Source organism: Cyprinus carpio, chromosome A13, assembly GCF_018340385.1.
Source record: "Cyprinus carpio isolate SPL01 chromosome A13, ASM1834038v1, whole genome shotgun sequence".
In the NCBI taxonomy this organism is placed as follows: Eukaryota; Metazoa; Chordata; class Actinopteri; order Cypriniformes; family Cyprinidae; genus Cyprinus; species Cyprinus carpio.
In genome coordinates, this window is record NC_056584.1 from 26636318 (window position 1) to 26657301 (window position 20984).

General features: G+C 35.0%; 2 protein-coding genes across 3 annotated transcripts in view; both read right to left on the reverse strand.

Annotated features, from left to right (window-relative positions):
* Positions 1-6732, reverse strand: part of LOC109065547 (disrupted in schizophrenia 1 protein-like) — a 56925-nt gene extending 50193 nt beyond the window's left edge. Inside the window, exon 1 of one of the 2 annotated variants that reach the window (XM_042769531.1) lies at positions 4017-6732. In XM_042769531.1, the coding sequence (XP_042625465.1) occupies positions 4017-4128 (112 nt within the window). In that variant the 5' untranslated portion in view covers positions 4129-6732. Of the gene's footprint in view, positions 1-736; positions 992-4016 lie in introns of those variants that run through there. The other variant, XM_042769532.1, reaches the window with a different exon arrangement.
* A 478-nt stretch (positions 6733-7210) lies between these two features.
* Positions 7211-20417, reverse strand: LOC109065666 (translin-associated factor X). The gene is made up of 6 exons (XM_019082656.2): positions 20197-20417; positions 19991-20083; positions 19809-19923; positions 18402-18532; positions 9335-9444; positions 7211-7747 (listed from the first exon to the last, which is right to left on the reverse strand). Exons 1-6 carry the CDS (start codon positions 20210-20212, stop codon positions 7367-7369), a joined length of 846 nt encoding a protein of 281 aa, XP_018938201.1. The 5' UTR covers positions 20213-20417; the 3' UTR covers positions 7211-7366.
* Positions 20418-20984: the final 567 nt, after the last annotated feature.

Sequence of the window (20984 nt, forward strand, 5' to 3'; positions counted from 1 at the left end):
ATATTTTTCTTACAAAAACGCATCGATTCACTACAGGAGGACTCTGTTCACCCCCCGGAGCCGTGTGAGACACTTTTTTTTATGGATGGGCGCATTTTATTTAACTTCATTTGGACTGAAGCACTGCAACACCCGCTGACTAGAAAACTTGAAAGATCAAAGACAACTTTTAATATAACTTCTACTGGATTCGTCTGAAAGAAGAAAGTCATATACATCTAGGATGCCTCAGGGGTGAGTAAAACGCAGCCTAATTTTCATTTTTGGGTGAACTAACCCTTTAATGTTGTAAAATTCATCAGTTATGAAAAAATTCAGCTGTAAAGCAGCGTTACAGAAGGCGATAGTGTCATTATTCAGCTCAATTCAGTTCAATTTTGAAAACGGTGTCGGTTTTGCAAAATGAAGGTTCCTCCTCCTTCAGTGTGCATCTATACGACTTTTTCACCCGTTTCACGGTCCAGCAGGTGAAAATGGTGCTCAACAACACACATGATTTGAGAAATCATTTATATCTGGAGAACAAAGAGGTTTGATCACATCCTCAAAGTACATGAAAACACCAAGTATGTGCAAGAGAAATAGATGTTTGACTCATAAGCAAACACCACTTATTACTGATAAATGGTTTAAGCAATAACAGAAACACCACACAGCTATAATCAATATTGACATGCGCTGAAAAGGCACTGTTTTTCAGTGAGCTGACGGCCCTGAGAGAAACATGTGTGTTTACCTTAGTCGATTAGAGAGGCCCTCTCCAAACGCACTTCTGCTTCACACACACGACGGTACGCCGAGGAGATCATGAAGAGGAAAAGGGAATGTTTGAGGAGAAAACGCCAATCCGTTTCAGAAACACTTCACCATTTGAGCTGATTCACCACACTTACACATGCATGTATAGTGTAACTCGTCCAGTGACGGCAGCGTTTGAGGAAGTGAGAGTTTGACGGTCACTTTTAGCAAGTCTTTTCCTTTTTAACACAGCACAGTCAAGACGACAGTGAGACCAAGCTCAGCTCTCTGTGTGCCCACAACAGCCAAAACACCATCTTCACAGCTGTGTCGTTACTGTTGACTCAAACCAAATCATCTGTGTCAACTGAAAATAAGCTCAAATACAATGAAACATAAGATTAAAAACTTTAACTAAATGAAAATCTGAAATGTTGACTTGGAAACTAACTGAAATAGCTGAAAGTTGAAGTTCTAAATAAAGTAAAACTATAAATCAACAAAGCAGCAAACTTAAATTAAAATGTAAACTGAAAATATAAAAATAACAGACCATTCAAAACAGTGATTAAAACTACAAAACAAAAATAACTCTCGCTCGGTTTCCATCCAAAGTTGCGAATTTAACTTATGCACACGATTGGAAAATCGCATAAAACATTTGCAAATAAAGCACCGTTTAAATTCCAACGAGTCAAAGAGAACAAAATCATCACTTTCTGATAAACTGCCACTAAATATCACTAAGAAAAGTAGGAGAAGCCACTGAATATAATCATTTTCAATTATAATAAATTATATTATAGAAGATGAAACACAATAAATGTGGTCACTGCTTTCAGAAGTGGATGCTGCTGTTTGGGAACGCAGTCGTGTAAGACATACTTTGACGACAGACTTTGCTCAGGCATTTAAGAACGACCAAAACAACATTTTAGAATCATAGCAACCAGTACACATCAACTCTACAAAACTCTGCAACCTGTCCAAATTTAATAATTATATTATACACACCACTATGTTTCGCTCATTAGACAAGTCATTTAAACTATTATCTGTTCACATTATTTTTATTATCTGTTCACAAACCACCACCAGACAAGTCATTTAAACTATTATCTGTTCACAAAGCAGTCCCCAAGAGAGACAGAGTGCCAGTGCTTTCCCGAGAGTGGGCGTGGCTTCAGCACTGACAGTGGACACGCCCCCAGCATTTAAGAGCAGAGAATACTGCTTATTATTTTTCAAGATTTTGATAACTTGTTTTATTTCCTTGCCATTTTTTTTTTAATCTTTCAGATTTGGCTGGGTGCTTAATAACACATTTTTCTGTGATGTGACAAACTCAGAGCACGTATTTAATATTGCTTTAAAGTGACAGCTCTACTAATGAATCATCAGCTTCTCAAAGAACAGGATCACCTTCTGGTCTAATTTGATAAGTTAGGGACTCGCGCACAGGGGAATCCGACAAACAAAAGAAAACCTCCCTACTGCGTTTAAATTTAGCAGCTGCACTTCTGCTGAAGTTCTGGCAAAAGTCTCGAAGCACTTCCTGTTTGCTCACAGAGGAGACACAAACCAGCTGAAAATCACTCACACACACACACACACACACACACAATAAACCACGTGAACTGAGCAAACTATCTGAACATAAACAGCTTTGAACATCAACAAATCTGATGACAAATGAGAACACGAACTGTGAAAATGTAACAGAAACTGAATCAAAATATCACAGTTACAGGAAAAGTTCTCCCAAAAATGACAATTCTGTCATCAATGTTCCAAACCTGTATGTTTGACATTAATGATGTCAAACTGCATTTTCACCAAGAATTAGACCTTTTTTGCTTTTATAATATGGAAAAGAGCAGCTTGGACTGCTAATAAATATCTAATTTTGTGTTTCAAAAGAAAGAAAGACATACAAGTTCGGATTGAAGTGAGGGTGAGTAAATAAATAATAAATATTTTGTCATTGCAAAAACAGATAGAGATGCTCAAACTGGCCTAAATACCTGAATTATGGATGTAAAAACAGATCAGAGACTTTTGACAGATTGACAACACAGGTGCATTCATCTAAGAAGCTTCTACTGACTCTAATCATGATGGCTGTGGGCCCTAATCTCTGTCATGCCAATTAGCAGCATGCCAACTGCTAATAAACACTCGCAAGGAGGTCGTGTAAGTATTTTACTGCACATAGGCCTATATTGTGACAAGGCAGAATTTTTAGACTAAATCTCAATGTTTGCTCAAGTTACTCTCCACATCGAGTGTGTTTTACACGAGTTTCACGTTTCTCCAGAGCCGCCTGCCTTTGGGTACCAACAATATTATGTCTGAAAGCCAGATCTGAATCTGAACGCAAAGGGCTATTATGACTGGAAAGGTTTGTTAAACTCAGTGAAAACTTATCTAACCTTCTGATGGATGTCTAAAAATAAATTAAACCGCTGAACCACCAGATGCTCCGTCCTCATGTATTCTGACACTGTTTGCTGAGCTTTGATGTGGGAAGAGATCGCAGCGAAAGGAGTAAAGGAAAAGACTGCATTCCCAAAGATCATATTGCACATTAGAAATCAAAACATGAGGCTTAAAGTTCAGAAAACATCCCATTAGTCACAGTAAAAAGTGCTGAAGTGGTGGAGTGATGATATCAGATGGTAACAACGTGGTATTTTGATATACTGTATATATATTACCATGGTACTTAATGAATTGCCATGGCCGAAAACGAGGTAACATCATCATAAGACATTGATTTACACCATTGTGCTGAATAACTATCATATTCACATGCTACTTAATGCTACTGTAAAGAATACCATGGTACAACTGCTCATAAACATAGTGCATCCATCATGTCCTATAAAACACAGTAATATCATGGCACCTTTAAAAAGGCCTACTTTTTTGTTAGTATCTCAGTTTATTACAGTACTTCGGTACAAACATGAAATTAAATTACTTTTTAACATATATACCAAATAAAAGGCTTTGAAACCATCTTCACTCAGAAATTGCTAGTAAATTTCACACGTATTTGCAAAGAAACACATTATATTAATGCACAAGCTACTTAACCATAATACCATGGTACAACTGTCTAAAGTACTTCCAGCATATCATGTCTAATAAAATACAGTAATTATATGGTATCTTGATAATTTGTCGTTAGTGTTTCAATTTATGACAGCACTACAGTGCCAAGCTGACATGCAGTGATAAGGTACATCAAGGAATACCGTGGTATTTAGTCTTACCTGTCCTCACAGCGCAGCGGTGACACGCGGAGTCGGTGTCAGTTTGTGTTTTTGAGCTGTTTTCCACCATGATCATTCCTGCGAACATCATGACGGGTTGAAACCGGTACATCCACGGAACTAGCTGCGGTCAGTTAAACTCCAAACGCCGCGCGCGTCATTCTCCGGATGGGCGGTGCGTGCGCTTTACGCGTGAACCGAGCGCGTTCACTTTTTTCTTCAGAAAAATTAATAGTTTTTTTTTACACTTTCCACTTATAGTCCGGGGTTGTCAGATATGCAATCTTAATCTACGCTTGAATGAAACTGATCCACAAAATATCCAACTCTGCGACGCAAATGGCGAGTTTCCTGCGAGAGCGTAACGCTGTCGGGAAACCTGAAGAAAGCTCGCGTTTGTGTTCCTCTGTTTAACTCATAGCAAATATTTCAAAGTTCTTTGTTTTGTTTTTACCATTGTCCAGTGGAAAAATGAAGCCACAGCAGCACACTGCTGTCAGAAAGCAGACGAGAGCCGGACTGCGTCCGCACTTTGTCCCGTTACGCGGCGAGTTTCTGTGACGTCTGCTGGAATTTGACTCCTCTGATTCTCTCCAGAGCAAAACTGAAAACTCCCACGAACTTCATACTGGACGGGCTTGGCATTTGGACGCTCATGTCACTTACGATCTTTAAAATGACTGAAAGCCATGACAAAATACCAAACAAAGTGGCATTTATTGTAAAGAAAGAAAGATGCACATGCAAAACAAAACATTTCACAAACAGAAAGGCTTTGTTAGGTTTGATTTAGCTATAAATAGTGTTGAAAGTGACATCTGAAATGGTTCCTTTGCTAGGACACCTGTGTGAACTTGAGAACTGACTTCATATATCCACTAAAAATGACCAAAACACCAGCTGATCAAAGACACTGCGCAAAAAATGACACTAAATATTTTATCAGACATTCATAAACATTTTCGCTCGTTGGTTAACTGTAACAAATGCAACATACATTGGAACATTATTTTAGATTTAACAGGACAATAAATGTAAAAGCTTTGCTATATATTCAACAATACAATAAAGTAATAAAATATTATTTTTTCATACACTTTATACAACAGTAAAAATATAAGTCAAAAGACATTCCCATAAAGTCTCTGTTTCTAAGAACGTTTTGCTAAAACATTATTCCTGAATGTTCAAAACTCTTGGTTATGTGAATGTTAAATACAACATTAAGGGAACGTTCCATTTTATTATTTTGCGAACGTTATGGGAATGTTACTTTTGAATGTTCTCTGACTACAATGTTTCAAAGAAATGTTCCATAAACAATGTTTCAGTGCTAACGTTTTGAGAACGTTACTAAGAAACTCTGAACGAACGTTCTATTAATGTTACCGCCAGAATGTACTGAGAACCTGTTATCTGGGTTATTATATACTGGTTATCGGTATATTTTAAGCTTCAGATCAGGTTGTGTTTAACGTGTCTGGGTTGAAGCTGTTCTGTACCTGTCTGGTTTTGCCTGAACTCTTTATATTATTTATTTACATGAATGTTAAACTGAGAGGTTTTCATTCTGTTATCATGAAGTATGAACTGGAATAATCAGACATCTGATCCATTCGCCAAATGCAATCCCTGCTTCCTGCTGTGTGTCTTTCTGTCTTTTGTCTCCTGCAGGCCCAGGAAGCAGCAGTGAGCGGACGAACAGAGCCGCTCTTTGTGCCAGTGGAAAGTCTCATTCCAGGCCTGTGTTTGTCTCATAATGGTTTAATTGAGCTAAACTGCCCAGAGCGTCACAATCAAAGTCTCTTACTGAAGCAGCTTAATCAAATTAACATCTGATCTCGTGACTTTAGGACCCGGTGTGAACCACTGAACCAGTTCTTTTGTTGTCAGTGTAAGTGATGTTTAAGAATATCTGACACTTACACACGGTGTGAATATGATTATGAGGCATAAATATAATACTTTAACCTTTGACTCTTGCTGACACATGAAAGTCAAATACTACTACTAGTTAAAAGTTTGTTTTTATTTATTATGACTGGTTTTCAAATTGTATAATATTAGTAAAGTCATCACAACTATATGGAATAACACAAATGGCATAGTATAAATCAATGGAACTATGTAGACACAAAAAATAAATAATTGTTTTATATTGCCTATATTCCAGCTTATTTACTTCAAAACATCATCCTGGCTTGAGACCTGAACACAGTTCTTATATTTACTCATCATACTGTAATATTAGAATATGGGCATGATCGCTCCTGCTTGTGCAATTACTTGAATTAGCCACTATGCGTCAGTATTGCACAACTTCACGCAAAATCTCGAGCTCTCATATGAAAGTAGTGTAGAAACGGTGCTTAGAGAGAATACAGTAAATATTGAGAGAATATTACAGTCATCAACTATGTAAACAACTGTATGATTTTTAAAGTTTGATTTTCTCTTTCATTCATGTACATGTCCATTCATGACAGGGGTATAGAATTAAAAAAAAATTATTTAGTTTTTGTTAACACATGTTGCTAACACATGAATTAAACAAACTTTAAATTCTACTGTGTATTACGTTTTTATGTTCACATTGTTTCTTCATAAGTAACATTGACCCCACTATTTAAAAAGATTTTTAGATCAGAGGTTTTTCAATAACAATAATAAAAAAAAACTGTTGAATTGAATAAAACTGGCAATTTATTGAATCTTCCAGGTGTTTCTTAATTTTTTTTTTAAATAATTTAAACGTAACTAGAAATTCAATTCAAAATTAATTTATTAATTTGTCTGTGACCTCAATATCACTTCCCATCTTTTAAAAATCTTTCAACTAAAATTTTAGTGGGGGATATATACATATTTATACAGTATTATATATATATATATATATATATATATATATATATATATATATATATATATATATATATATATATATATATATATAAAATGTTACTTTTTTATTTTATTTTATTTTTTTCTGGAGTAAAAAAAAAAATCTATTAAAATTTGGGGTATTTGAAAAATAAATAACTTATTAAATAGTCAACCTAATGTAATCTGTTGAGATGTAAGGAGCCAAGTTAATACCAAAAAACATTTTTACTGACAGTTCTGAGGCTGTTTGATTTCAAAATAACGGTAAACGTTTATAACTTTCAGGTAGATTAGAAGGAACAAGATCAGTTAAGCATCTTCCCATTTTTATGAAATACAGCAGCTGAAACAACATGCAACCATTGAAACACATACAGAGAATAAATGAGTCCTTAAACTAAAAATACTCTCACGATAATATCCCCAGTCTATCTGCAAAGTCCAACATGCATATGAAAGTACACATCTCACACCATCGGCTCATCCGGGTCCAGATGTGTCGCCGCCCTGCTGGTGAACACGTCAGCTAGCATGTGTTTGGGAATCTCGGATCCGCGCACGCATAGGGTGTAGCACGCGTCCTCCACTTTCCCCAGGCTCTGCCGCAGCGTGTGCAGTTTCTTCGACACCTCGTAGGGTCCCGTGTTGCCGATGTAGGAGAAGCCGTCGTGGATTTGCCGCAGGAAGCCGCTGAGCTGGAAGGGCGTGTCTATGTCGCCGTTGCCCACGCTGCTTATGCACATGCGCATCAACTCGCCCGTCAGGTCCGCGACGCCCAGCAGGTAGTCGATCGGCGTTATCTGGAAGGTCAATACACTCGGGCCGGCCCACGTGACCTCACCTTCACCCTTCAGAGAATAAGAGAGGAGCAAACAATGAGTTTCGCTTTTGGATCATCATGCACTTTTGTAGTTTTGGTGTGTTGAAGTCATGTTGGAAACATCACATTTACAAATTGAATGCACATACACAAAAAATTTAAAAATAAAAATGGAAAAACAACAACCTTCACAACACACCACTCATAACAGACGACGTCAACAACAACATTTTATATGAAGGTACATTTAAGCCTTTTTATGACCTTTCTAAGACCAAATAACAATAGGCTACATTAAAAGGGATAGTATACCTCAAAATGACAATTTTGTCACTCTTATGTTGTTCCAAACCTGTATGATTTTTTCTTCTGTTAAAACCAATAAGAAGATATTTTAAATAGTTGTTTTTTCCCCCTATATTATTGAAGTCAATGGCTACCGTCAACTGTTTGGTTACCAAGATTTGAAAAATATTTTATTTAGAACTATCCCTACATCACAATATGTTAATATCTCTAAATGTGAATGTCTTGAATTACAGTAGCAACACTTCAGTTTGAAAATACAACTAACATATCTCCACTTTTTTTAATTAATAAAAAAAAATTCAGAAATAATTTTTACTGTACCTTCTGATCACACTGCAAAAAATGCTCTTCCTCTGTATTTCTGTCGTTTTACAGTGCAAACGTCCAAAGATTTAAAATCAAGATGCATTTACTTGAGAATGAAAATATGACATGAGATCATAAGCCTTGTTTTATGAGAAAGTGATCAAAATGTGAGTTCACGGTTTAAACATAAACTTAATTCAGAGAGAAAACAAGTTAATACAGTTAATACCCCACAGACAGACATTTGTCACTCATTACATTTCTCAGAAAACAAAACTTCATGTTCAATTTAAATGTAACTTGATTTAAGGATGTTTAGATAATCGTATTGGAAATCAAAACAAAAAATACAGAGGAAGATATTTTTTTTCAGTGCATAGAATGCCATAACTTAATTAATTTAAAACTTTTTGCTCTGATTTAAGACCTTTTAAGGTCTGCAGAAACCCTGAGTAAGAAAACATGCTGAATGCAATGGATACAGTGTCTATACTGACATGAAATTTGTTGAAATTAATTAATTTAATTAATTACTTACATGTTTTTTTTCATCACAAAAATGTTCACAAATTAAATCAACTTTTATGGATTTTTAAGCTTAAATACCAGCTTGTGTTCACCACAGATCTTATTTCAGGCATTTAACTGAAAACACATTCAAACCCATGGACTTCGGGGCAAAGGAACCAAAAATGCGAACTAAATACAACCCTCCTGTATTTAAGAGTTTATACACAAACAAAACACCTTGAAGTCCGAATAATCAAACTAGATCAAGGCTTATAAAAATATCTCAATTACAGAGAGACGTGCAAAGCAGGCGGCCCTCGCTGCTTTCTAGAAATTGCAGCAAAAGACGGCGTGATTGCCAGCAACCTGATAAATCTGGTGAAAGTGCTCTGGAGAATATAGTCTCTCTGTTTTGGCAAGACAACATCAAGGAGGCCGCGGTTATATTCAGAGGGATGCCTAATGTTGATTTCAGGATCCGGTAGCATACCTTGTTTTCTCTGATGAAGACCAGACGAGCGTTGACCTCCTCCAGGCTGATGAGCGTGCGATGTCTGATGAAGTGATGGAAGGACACGGCCTCAACATACTCCTGAATGCCTGAAAATAAAACGAGGACACTCTCTACATTATCAGGCTTCAGTCATGTGATAGATCTCAAAGCTTTCAGTCGAGTGTTTCACAACACTTACTCAGTTTCAATGAACTTCAGAAAGCCCGCGCTCAATTTAAACCTCACAAGAGCGATCTCTGCGTGTCTGCTCAATTTCATTTCGTCGTCTTAAACACTAAGTACAGAGCTTGTACACACTATTGTTTAAAATTTTGGGTAGGAACTTGTCATAGCGTCTCTCAACTAAATTCAACACCCTTGAGAATCATAACATTCACTGCTTTAGGATTAACAAAATTGTTCTCTCCTTAAATATGAAGAGGTCAAACCAAATCCAAAATTTGGAGTTAATTTCACAAAAAGCTTATGGACGTAATTATTAAAGAAGTCAGACATTCATTCACTTGTTTTGTACCCACACAGAGAAACTTTGATCAGATTTTTTTTTTTTTTTTTTTTTAATGTTCACATGAGTTACTTTTCTTTCTGTTTTAAAGATGTTCTCTTTGGATTGTTTGACTACTCAAAAAAGAATATAGGAAAATAGAGATTCTTACATTATTTTTATTTTAGATTAAAAATGTTGTTGTTGTTAACCTAGGAACACACACATACAACACACAAATATTCATCCTAAGTGTCCTCTTAAGGTGTATAATATTTATTTATTTACTTTTTGTTGTTGTTGTTAACCTAGGAACACATCCCTTAAGAAAAGTAAACATGGTTTTGCTCCAAAAAAACCACAACTACCACAACATAAACTATGTTTAGTGTAGTTTTTCTACACTAAACATAGTTTAACCATGGTATTTGTAGTAAAACTGTGAAAAAACAAAAAAACCTGGTTACTACACTTTTACTATAGTAAAACAATGGTTATTTTTTTTACGCAATTTGTATGTGTGTACACGTTTTGTTTTTATACTACTGTAATCTTTTGATGTTTTGCACTGTTTAATAAAAAAAAGCTTTCTACTGTATTTACTGTAACTTCTCAGGTAATATCAATGCTATGATCTATTTCAGATGCGGCCGAACTTACAACAACAGTGCTTACATCCACATATATTTAATTGTTTGATCAAAATTATTGCTAGAGACAATTTAGTAGTGGCTGTATATTGGTGGGGTCATGTCACAGCGTCTCTACTTTTCCACGCTCTCCAAAAAAATATGCTTTTATAAGAAGCATCAAATGCATTTCTATAGTAAGTTTCAGATTCATTCAAACAGCCTCAGTCAGATGATGTTAAACCGACCTCTGCATTTGTGTCCAGCTCTTGTATAAACATCAGGCCAATAATGACAGGACGGAAGACTTTACTGATGGAGTGGCAATTAACATCAAAGAGCTTCTGATCTGTCGCCCCCCGCTCAGCTCAACATGCAGAGTGAACATAAAAATGAAAACTAGATCCCATCGTGAGTCTTGGCCCAGAGCACAGCGGCTCTTTACGAAGCCGAGCAGGTGAAAGAGAGCAGGGACTAAGTTTAGTTGTGATCTCTCAGGCTCGGCAGGAAGTGAGATAATGTTATCAAGCATGAGATTGGAGATTGCAAGACATTTCTTTGGAGGTTAATTTGACAGAACAGTCACTTTACTGGATGTAAACACACTGAGGCTACTAGTCAAAACCACTTACTCCTGCTAAACTAGAATGTCTTACTCTTTTTCAATACATATATAAAAAACAATCTTTAATTTAAAATCTATTATAATATTTTATAGACACATTTATACTATTAATATACATAATAATACATATATTATAAACCAGGGATATTATAGTTAACTTAAAGTAAAAACATTAAAAATTATATATAATAATAATTTTTGGTACCTGAAATAAAATATATTTTAACTGAAATAAGATTAAATTAATTAAAATCTAATTTTATTTTAGTTATTTGCCAAGATAACATTTCTCATTTTCATTTTGTTTAACTTGATGTACTAAAACAACTAATAATTAAACTAAAAAAATTAAAAATTAAATAAAATCTGTATCAGCATATAACAAAAAGAGAGATTAATAAAACCAAAAATAAATAAACACAATAAAAGTAATAAAACTTTAACTAAAATTAAAAATATTAATAAAACCTATAATAATATCTCAATAATATATCTATATTTTTTTAAGTAAAGGAAAAATATTCATGGGTTATTTTGCTAAACATCCTGCAGTATATGTAATACAAAATAAAACTACAACATCAATGTATCCTAAAGAAAGGGAGAGGTACTAAACTTCACAAATGAGTCAATCCTTCACAGTCTGTAACCTCTTCAACTCTGATGGTAAAGAATTAAACGCTCAATGTCTGTTGGAACAATAACAGAGCTTCATTGTGCATGGCCCATGTCTGTACCCGGATCAGACGGCTGAATTGTGTCAGTGTGTGAAACAGCACTCAGAGCCAAAAGAAAACAGATAATTGGGCTCTCAGTGAGCCAAACGCTGAAAACACACTGTGTGTTTGCGTGAATGACAGTCGAAAGGCTCTGCGATAGAGAAGTTTGGTGCCAGGCATGAAAGAAAAGCGGCATTTCTAATACGGGTAAAGCATTATCTTCATTTCTATCAGGAACAGCGTGAAGAAATCAGAGGATAAACAAACCGTGTTTCTCTGAGATCTACCAGGAAACTCTTCATGCAAACATGCTGTCGTCACCTTTTGTTGCTTAAATACAAAAATAAACATTTTCTATGGTTGAAAATATAAGAGAATGATTTAATGTGGCCTCCTGTGGTGCTTCTTATTTAGTCAAGTTCCAAAGTCATAATTATGCATGATATGAAGCGCTTTTAATGATTTTGGCTGAATTCATATAATACTGTATATAACCGTTCAAAAGTTTGGGAGTGTCTTTTTTGAAGTCTTTTATGCTCATTAAGGCTGCATTTACTTGATCAGAAATACAGAAAAAAAAAAAAAAAAAAAAAAAAAAAACGTAATACTGTGAAATATTATTGCACTTTAATAGTTTTCTGTTTTAATACACTTTAAAATATTCATTTATTCCTGTGATGCCCAGCTGAATTTTCAGCATCATTACTCCAGTCTTCAGTGTCACATGATCTTCAGAAATAATATGCTGATTTGCTGCTCAAGAAACACTTCAGATTATTGTCATATTATTTCAATAAATGATGTTCAAAAAAAGAGTTTAAAAGACAGGATATTGTTATAGTAAAGACTTATATTGCTAGAAAATATTTCTATTTTCAATAAATGATGTTCTGTAACTTTCTATTCATCATAGAATCCAAAGAATTAAAAAAAAATACAATACAATTAATTAAAAATAATAATGTCAAAAATTAAATAATATTAATTGGCAAAACCCAGCAACAATGGGGGGGGGGGTAGCATGCATTAATAAAAGAAGAAAAATGTGAATAGCTGTGAATATTAAAAAAAATAACAATTCTATTTCTTAGTTTCCATTTTTAACCCTAACAAAAATACTATGTTGTTTAATGCTACTACAACAAAAATGGAGAGCAAATGCACAATCTAATGGAAAATGCTAACTAAACTGTACAATCAACATTCAAGTAAATCACTGGTGACTGCGACATTGATTGCAGTGTTTAAGTGCACTCATCTCATAAATAAGATTTTTTTAAAAAGCTTAAATTAAGCAACTATAACCTTTCTGATTAAGGTCACCTTATTACATATTACCTGTTTAAGCACTAATGCCAGTTGCACCAGTTTATGCACCAGTTTATGCACCAGCACAAACCTGATGTTAATCAGACCACTGTATCAGCGGCAATTAGTGTCAAATTTAGCCCTGAGCACCTTTAATGACTTCTGCATGAACACAAGCTCATGAGACGCTTTATCAACGCTCGAGCCCGAGGGTCACAGCCCAATAAAGCTCTTCAAATACAAAGAAAAACAGAAAGCTAATTGGCAGGATCTGACCCCGGTCACGTCGCAAGAAAGACCCCGATGATTTCTCTGCGACCATAATCTAAAAATGACTTCCCCTCACCGCCAGATAACCACAGAATTTGGTAGGTCCCCTCCCTGCCTTATCCATGCTTTCCTCAGAAGTTTGCAGACATCGCGTCTGCCCTCTCTCCCCTTATGAAAGACAAAAATAAAAATAATAATAATGGTTGCAAAAGCACAGTGAGCTTTCTTGGACTCGAGATATGATTAAGTGGTGCACAGTGGACCAAAAAACACTATACATACAACATTAAGATTACGAGATTAAAGTCATAATATTTTAAGAATAAAGTCAATTATGAGAATAAAGTCAAGGGTGTAAGGTGAAGGGAATTGGCCAGCGGTGGTTAAATGAAAACACCCGCGCTCTTAGACAAGAGTGTCAAAAAGCAGAGCGAAAGTGGAAAAATTATAAGCTACACATTTCCTTTGATATCTTAAAGTCTGTCTAATTATCAAATAGCAGTAAAACCTGCAAAATCTAGTTAATCCTCTCAGTTAATTGCTGATAATGTGAATAGACCAAAAGCTTTGTTTTATATGATTCTCTTTTAATCCTGTCTTTGAATTTATCATCTGAGGCCACTTCGGAGCTTTGTAAGGATTTTTAAAACTAGTTTACTCAAAAAATTGATGCTATCAGATCCTCCATTGCTTCTTCTGGATCACTTAATTTGCAATTGCCTTGTACCACAAGTTGTTTGTCTTCCTTTCAACCTGTTTTATCACATCAGCTCGATGATATTGTCTCTATTATGAAGTGTTCTGTTTCTAAGTTAGATATTATTCCTGCACGTCTTTTTAAGGATGTTTTTTTCTACTATTAGTGTAACAGCTTTAGTGAACAGCTCTTTAGCCAAAGGTGTTGTTCCAGCCAGTTTTAAACAAAAAAAAAACCAACCTCTACCAAAAAAAAAAAAAAAACCATCTCCAAACATCAATGTGCTGTAACTATCAGCCAGTTTCTAAGTTGCATTTATCAGCAAGCATTTGGAGAAAATAGTGTTTTCACAACTTCAGTCTTTTTTGGATCCTTTTAGTGTTTTAGATAAGTTTCGATCTGGTTTTAGATCATTACACTACTGAGAATTACAAATGACATGCTGCTTTCTCTGGATTCAGGTGCTTGTGTTGTGCTGGTATTGTTGGACCTGAGTGCGGCATCTGAAACCTCTGACCATAACATTCTTCTTGATCTACTTGAATGTATGGTAGGTAATCGAGGCACTGCATTAAAGAGGTTTGCCTCGTAGTTCAAGAACAGGATTTTTTTGGAAATATAGGACATTTTTTCTCATCCTCTGCACCAGTCTTGTGTGGCGTGCCCCAGGGATCCATTTTGGGACCTTTACTGTTTTCCCTTTATATGCTTCCCTTGGCCCATATTTTACAAAAATACAGTATCTCATAGGTTTCATTTGATGCATTATTGAAATGTGTACATGATATTAAGACATGGATGTCTAATAATTTCCTGCAGTTAACCATTTCCCCGACATTGATGAGTTTTTACAGCTTTTTCTTGTTTTCATTGTTATACACTCGGGGACACTATTACAAATCTTCTGAATGAGTACAAAACCTCCCGAACAAAAACACACGTGAACAGGACAGAAAAACAAGCAATCTTTTATGTAAACAGATGCATATGATAAATAATGCGATCATTGGCAATAGACAGCATATAAATGAAAACTGCATAATGTTATGGAGTAAAATGTTGATTCAGGAAGTGGTATATGTCTGTGCAAGCTTTGGAGGTGTTGATGGAAGCGATGTATGCTTTGATAATCGTACTGAATATTGTCCAGATGTAGTTTTTGATAAAAAATTTATTTTCTCACCTTTTTGCTCAAAATTATACATTTTTATGAAGCCTACCTATATTCAAGTGTTGAAAAAAAAAGAATGCTTTAAGCTAGAATAAAACTGTTTCAATAATAAAACTATTTTTTTTGTTTGTTTAAAAGTAGAGGTTTTGATCTTTATTTTGGTGTATTGCATATTCAAATATTCATACAGCGAAATATACTCTAGGCCATCAAATTTTAGTGAAAATCATCAAAATCGCTGGCGGTGGCTGGCAACTTTTTGCAAAAATGCTGGCAGGGAAAGAGTTACATGAGGATAAAACTGAGGTTAAATGAGATTAAAGATGTAACATTTTACGAATTAAATCAAAATTACGAGAATAAAGTCCTAATATTTTTATAATAAATTCAACTTTTTGAGAATAAAATTGTAGCATTATGAGATTAAAGAATAAATATATAATAAAATAAAAACAAAAATATAATAACTCACTCAAATAAAAAAAAAAATACATACAAATTATAATAAAAAGAGTCAAAATTATGAGAATATATCCCCATAAAGAGAATAAGTCCCGCATTTTAATAGAGTTGTCACTCTGAAACTTTGCAGTATGTACTTAGCATGAAAAATAAAACTTTTATTTAAACTAAGAATGGGTTATACACAGAAAGTGAGCAACGACGCTCCCTTATAATCAATGAAGCAGCACAAGCTCACCGACTGAAAGACAAATCTGTCTATACTGCACAATCAAGCTCTTATTTACATCGTGTGTACATACTATGTTTCATCAAAAAAAACTTAAATCAAATACCACTACTACCACAACCAACAAAAAAAAAAGCAACAAAAATAAACATACATATTAGGTGTAATTCTTTCCAGGTCCGTTTACTTAAGATGCACTTAATGACTGTTTTATAGCGATCGCAGATCTGTGACGATTTTCAAGAGTTTATAAAGTTGCAATCCTTTTGACTTGATAGAATTTGACTGTATACTGCAATAAGGGGCTGCATTTTATTGTAAACATGCAAATAATTACGTCACGGGCAGTGAATTATTATGAAAGCAATGCAATTACAATTTCAAGCACTATATCCAAAATCCTAACCCTGAAAATACTACATTGAAATTCAAGCATTTCAAGAACCTGTTCAAAACCCTGTTTTCAAGATATTATAAGAATAGTGTATAATGTGTATATATATATATTATATATAGTATATATATATATTACTGGTGGGCATAGATTAATTTTTTTTAATCTAGATTAATCTCACTGTAATCTTGAAATTAATCTAGATTAATCTAGATTAAAATGGCTCATTTGATGCCTCATTCAAATTATGTTCAATAAGATGTACTTGTTAGTACTGATAGAGCTGTGCTGCACGACGACTCTTCCCCTGCGGGCCCGGCATCAACCCCCGCATCTTCCGCATTAGCTAAAGGATGCTTTGCGTTTTAGTGGCACTTGAGACTGGAAGAAGACTCCTACAGTAAACTAATTCCGCATTGCACAAGTTGCAAACAACCTTAAGCCTGTTTCACACATACTCCGTCTGCAGTGCGTATGCGTTGCATTTTTTTTTTACGCACCTATGTTACGGATTCCAGCGTTCACGCGGTTGTGGTCCGTCAGTGCGTTCCAGGAGCGGTGCGTCTGCAGCAGTGTACAGAGTCTATTTCAGCATGCGCTGAATTAAAATGACAGCGCATTGTTCGCGGTAAAAATTAACATGGATTGACACGGAAATGCAGTAATTTCACAATAAATAAATAATAATTAAAGGGCTTCTGTGTTTTTATACACGCAACACATGGGTTTTTGGCTAGGTTTAAAACAAAGAAAAAGAGCACCTTTAGATAAACGAGGCAACATGAGATAGGCCTATGCACTTTTATGGAAGCAGAAAAACACAAGTTCATTAAGAACCGTGCGATTGCTTGTAAAAAGATTTAAATGCAAAAGGCACGAGAGTCGACTGTTTTTCTGTCAGCGGTGCTTTAATTTTAAATATTTGCGATATCCCAACAAGAAAAGTAGGCTAATTGTTGTGTTTAAATGTTTTGCCGCTTGCTTGAGCAGCTTATTATACAAACCTAGAAGTCAAATGCATGAATAATATGTTTATATTTATTAAGTTTAAACTAATGTCTATGATTATGAAAGATTGTTACTGTTCTGTGATAAGAGTCACAATGTTTTTTTTATTTATTTATTTATTTTTTACATGGTTTGAAATATAGAATAATGAACAAATGTTGTGTTTGTGGACTAAGCCGCGGATCGGTAGCGGACTGCAAACGCGTCCTGTGTGAAAGCACAATGAGTCCGTGCTGCTTCTGCACCACACACACACGGACTGCATACGCACTGCAGACGGAGTATGTGTGAAACAGGCGTAAGTCTTGTCGAGGTTTTTTTTTTGGGAAGCTTGGTAATTCCCAGTAGGCATACACACAGGTTCGAAGACTCGTTCTCGCCTCCTACAGTGCAATTCGTCTAGGTATACATCCGCGCTAAACTATCACGGTGAAAGTCATCATAGCTTGCGTAGTATAGACCCAGCTCCCAACCCAACTTTGAGAATAGAATTAACGGCGATATTTTTTTTTATCACCCGATAAGAGTCTCACGTTAACGCAGCACGTTAACGCCGATAACGGCCCACCACTAATATATATATAATTTGTGAACCTGGACCACAAATCCAGTCATATGGGTCAATTTCTAAAATCTGAAAGCTGAATAAATAATCTTTCCATTTATGTATGGTTTGTTAGGATAGAACAGTATTCATCTGAGTTGCAACTATTTGAAAATCTGGAATCTGAGGGTGCAAAAAAATCGAAATATTGAGAAAATCATCTTTAAAGTTGTCCAAATGAAGTTCTTAGCAATGCATATTACTAATCAAAAATTAAGTTTTGATATATTTACTATAGGAAATTTAGAAAATATCTTCATGGAACATGATCTTTACTTAATATCCTAATGATTTTGGCATAAAAGAAAAATCGATAATTTGGCCCATACAATGTATTTTTGGCTATTGCTACAAATATACCCCAGAGACTTAAGAGTGCTTTTGTGCTCCAGGGTCACATTTAGTCACATCATCCGTCCATTGTAAGTGTTTTGTGTCCATACCTGGTGTAAACGCTCGGTGGAACTGGTGTAAATCTTCTCCTTTCAGTTCTTCTGCTATCTGTCCGATCTTCTGCCTCACACCGTCCAGTTTCACATCGGCCTCGTTCAGGATCTCCTCAACATCTGGAACACTAAAAAAGCACTAACGCTTGTTTACAGGCATTTAGCAAATGCTCTAATCCATGTTAATGACAATGACATATAAAATCTAAAAGTTACATTGTACTATTATATGTATATTTCATTATTATTACATTTTATTAAAACAGGAACATCTCTATCTATCTATCTATCTTGCATTTGGGAAAAAATTAAATGTAATATTCTTACTTTCTGTTTTACACTGAAAAACAAATTGGTTCAAATTTGGCGTCCCAATTTTCACTCAGAAACTGGTAGTTAATTTTACAAATAATTTCAAAGAAATGGCAGAGAAACACACTGAATTAAATGTGAAATTTTGAAGTAGAAAAGCAGAAATAGTATTTTCTTGTAAAGTGTACTCCAGTAATCATTTATTTACAGTGTAGACACATCTACTCCTTAACTTTATTCTAATGGTACTCAACTATAAAATATGTTTAGCGATTTTAGGAGCTAAAAATTTTTCATAAAAGTATAAAAAAAAGTAACTTAATATTTTAGAGCACAAACATATAGACATCTATATCATATAAAACAAAAATAAGCAGGGCAGGCGGATTAACAAAAGTAAGAGACGAAATAATAATAATATAAAATAATAAACATAATAATATTTATATATTATATAAAAAAAAAATGTGTGTGTGTGTGTGTTATTTTATTTAAAAAAAAAAAATGTGTGTGTGTGTGTGTTATTTTAGGGCAAAATATTTATTTCGTATTCACTTAAATAATTAAAAATGGTGCTAGTCTAACACAGTACAAGTAGCAAGCTTTTTTTAATAAATAAAAAGAAAAACAAGAAAATAGAATTGAAAAAGAACAGAGAATGCTAGAGTCAGAGGCTCTCTGTTTTCTTTTTTAGAATAGAAATCGAATAGAAACTGCAACTGTCTTTTTATAATAAATAAATAAATAAATAAAACAGGTCAAAAGAAAAAAGAATAGAGAATGCTAGTGTCACAGAATCTTTTTTTTTGTACGTTTTTGTTAAATAAAAAAAACAGAGAATGTTAGTGGCTCGCCTCTCACTCTTTTAAAGAAGACAAGTAGCAAGAACAAGGGTCAAAAGAATAGGAAAAAAAACAGAATGTTAGTGGCTCTCACTCTTTTAAAGAGGACAAGTAGCAAGAATAGAATTAGAATAGAGAGAGTGCATAGAGAGTTAGAGGGTCAAATGAAGATGGAAGAGTGTGTTTTTAGCCGTTTCTTGAATTGAGGGCAAAATACTCCTAAATATATATATATATTTTTGAATCTCACCTGGTCACTCTGTGCAGGAGGAATATGGTGCGTTTGCTCTCAATGGTGATATCTCGACTGATTTTCACCAGACGCTCGTGTTTATCATGCTTGGTGTCGAGCTCACGCTGGAAGACTGTGGAAGTGTGAACACACAGCAGTGAATGTGTTACACTCATTCATTCATTCATTCATCATCTCACCTCTGAACGCGGCGATGACAGGAGAGTCCGGCCTCGCGCAGTCCTCTGATTTCCGGTCAGCTTCTGTCTTTCGTTTTCGGGCGCATCCCTCGTCTGCGAGGAACATACATGTTTACATAAAAAAAAGCATAACTCACTATCATCATAATCTATGAGCATGGACTAAATGATTTTAAACCGCGGTGAGAGATGCTGTCAGGCTTTACCTGCTCGATTACTCATTTCTATTATAAAGAGACACGTGTGTTCACGGATGGACAGTAAACTGCTATTTTACCAGCTGCTTGTGTTTTGTAGTGTTTAAATCTCGCTGAATGCCTTCATCGGGGTTTTTTACATGTGACTGTGTGATGACGTAGGCTACTACATTGAAATCTAGAAACAACGTATTTTATAAACGTGCTCTTAAAATCGCGCGTTCGTTTGTAAAACGCATAGGTAAAACGGCGTGCTGCGCGCGATTCTGTTTATTTTGAACACTGGCACGCGAACGGGCTTCCATTGTTAACACGGGACCTGCGCGTCTTAATTGCGTGCCACCGCACGGCATTTTGGGTAACGTAGTTTAATTTGATCCATCGATTTACGAGGACGTTTTAGTCCATTAAGGAAAAATCCCACTTTTTCGCCAAAGAGAAATTTTGAGAAAGTTAAGATACTATTTAATCCTCTCCCGAAGGCCTAATATGTATATATATATTAAATATATATACATGTACACACACACGTACACACACACACACACACACACATATATATCTACTTATGTACTTAAATGTCCAGTAGTAAAAATGTACTCAAATTTAATTTATATTTACATAATTAGTTTTTTAAAAACTAAACTTTCTCAATACAAGGTAACGTTCACACAGTTTTCGCTCTCTTCTCTCGACCCACCACACACACACACAACCACACACAACACACACAGAAAAAAATCATAATGTGGAACTTAAAGTAATGTTAATGAAAAACAACATAATGTGGAACGAAT

Coding starts and splice junctions, on each gene's coding strand:
- LOC109065666 (XM_019082656.2), bottom strand. Junction 19,924..19,990: donor TGTCATCGCCGCGTTCAGAG/GTGAGATGATGA, acceptor ACACTTCCACAG/TCTTCCAGCGTGAGCTCGAC. Junction 18,533..19,808: donor CTCCTGCACAGAGTGACCAG/GTGAGATTCAAA, acceptor GTGCTTTTTTAG/TGTTCCAGATGTTGAGGAGA.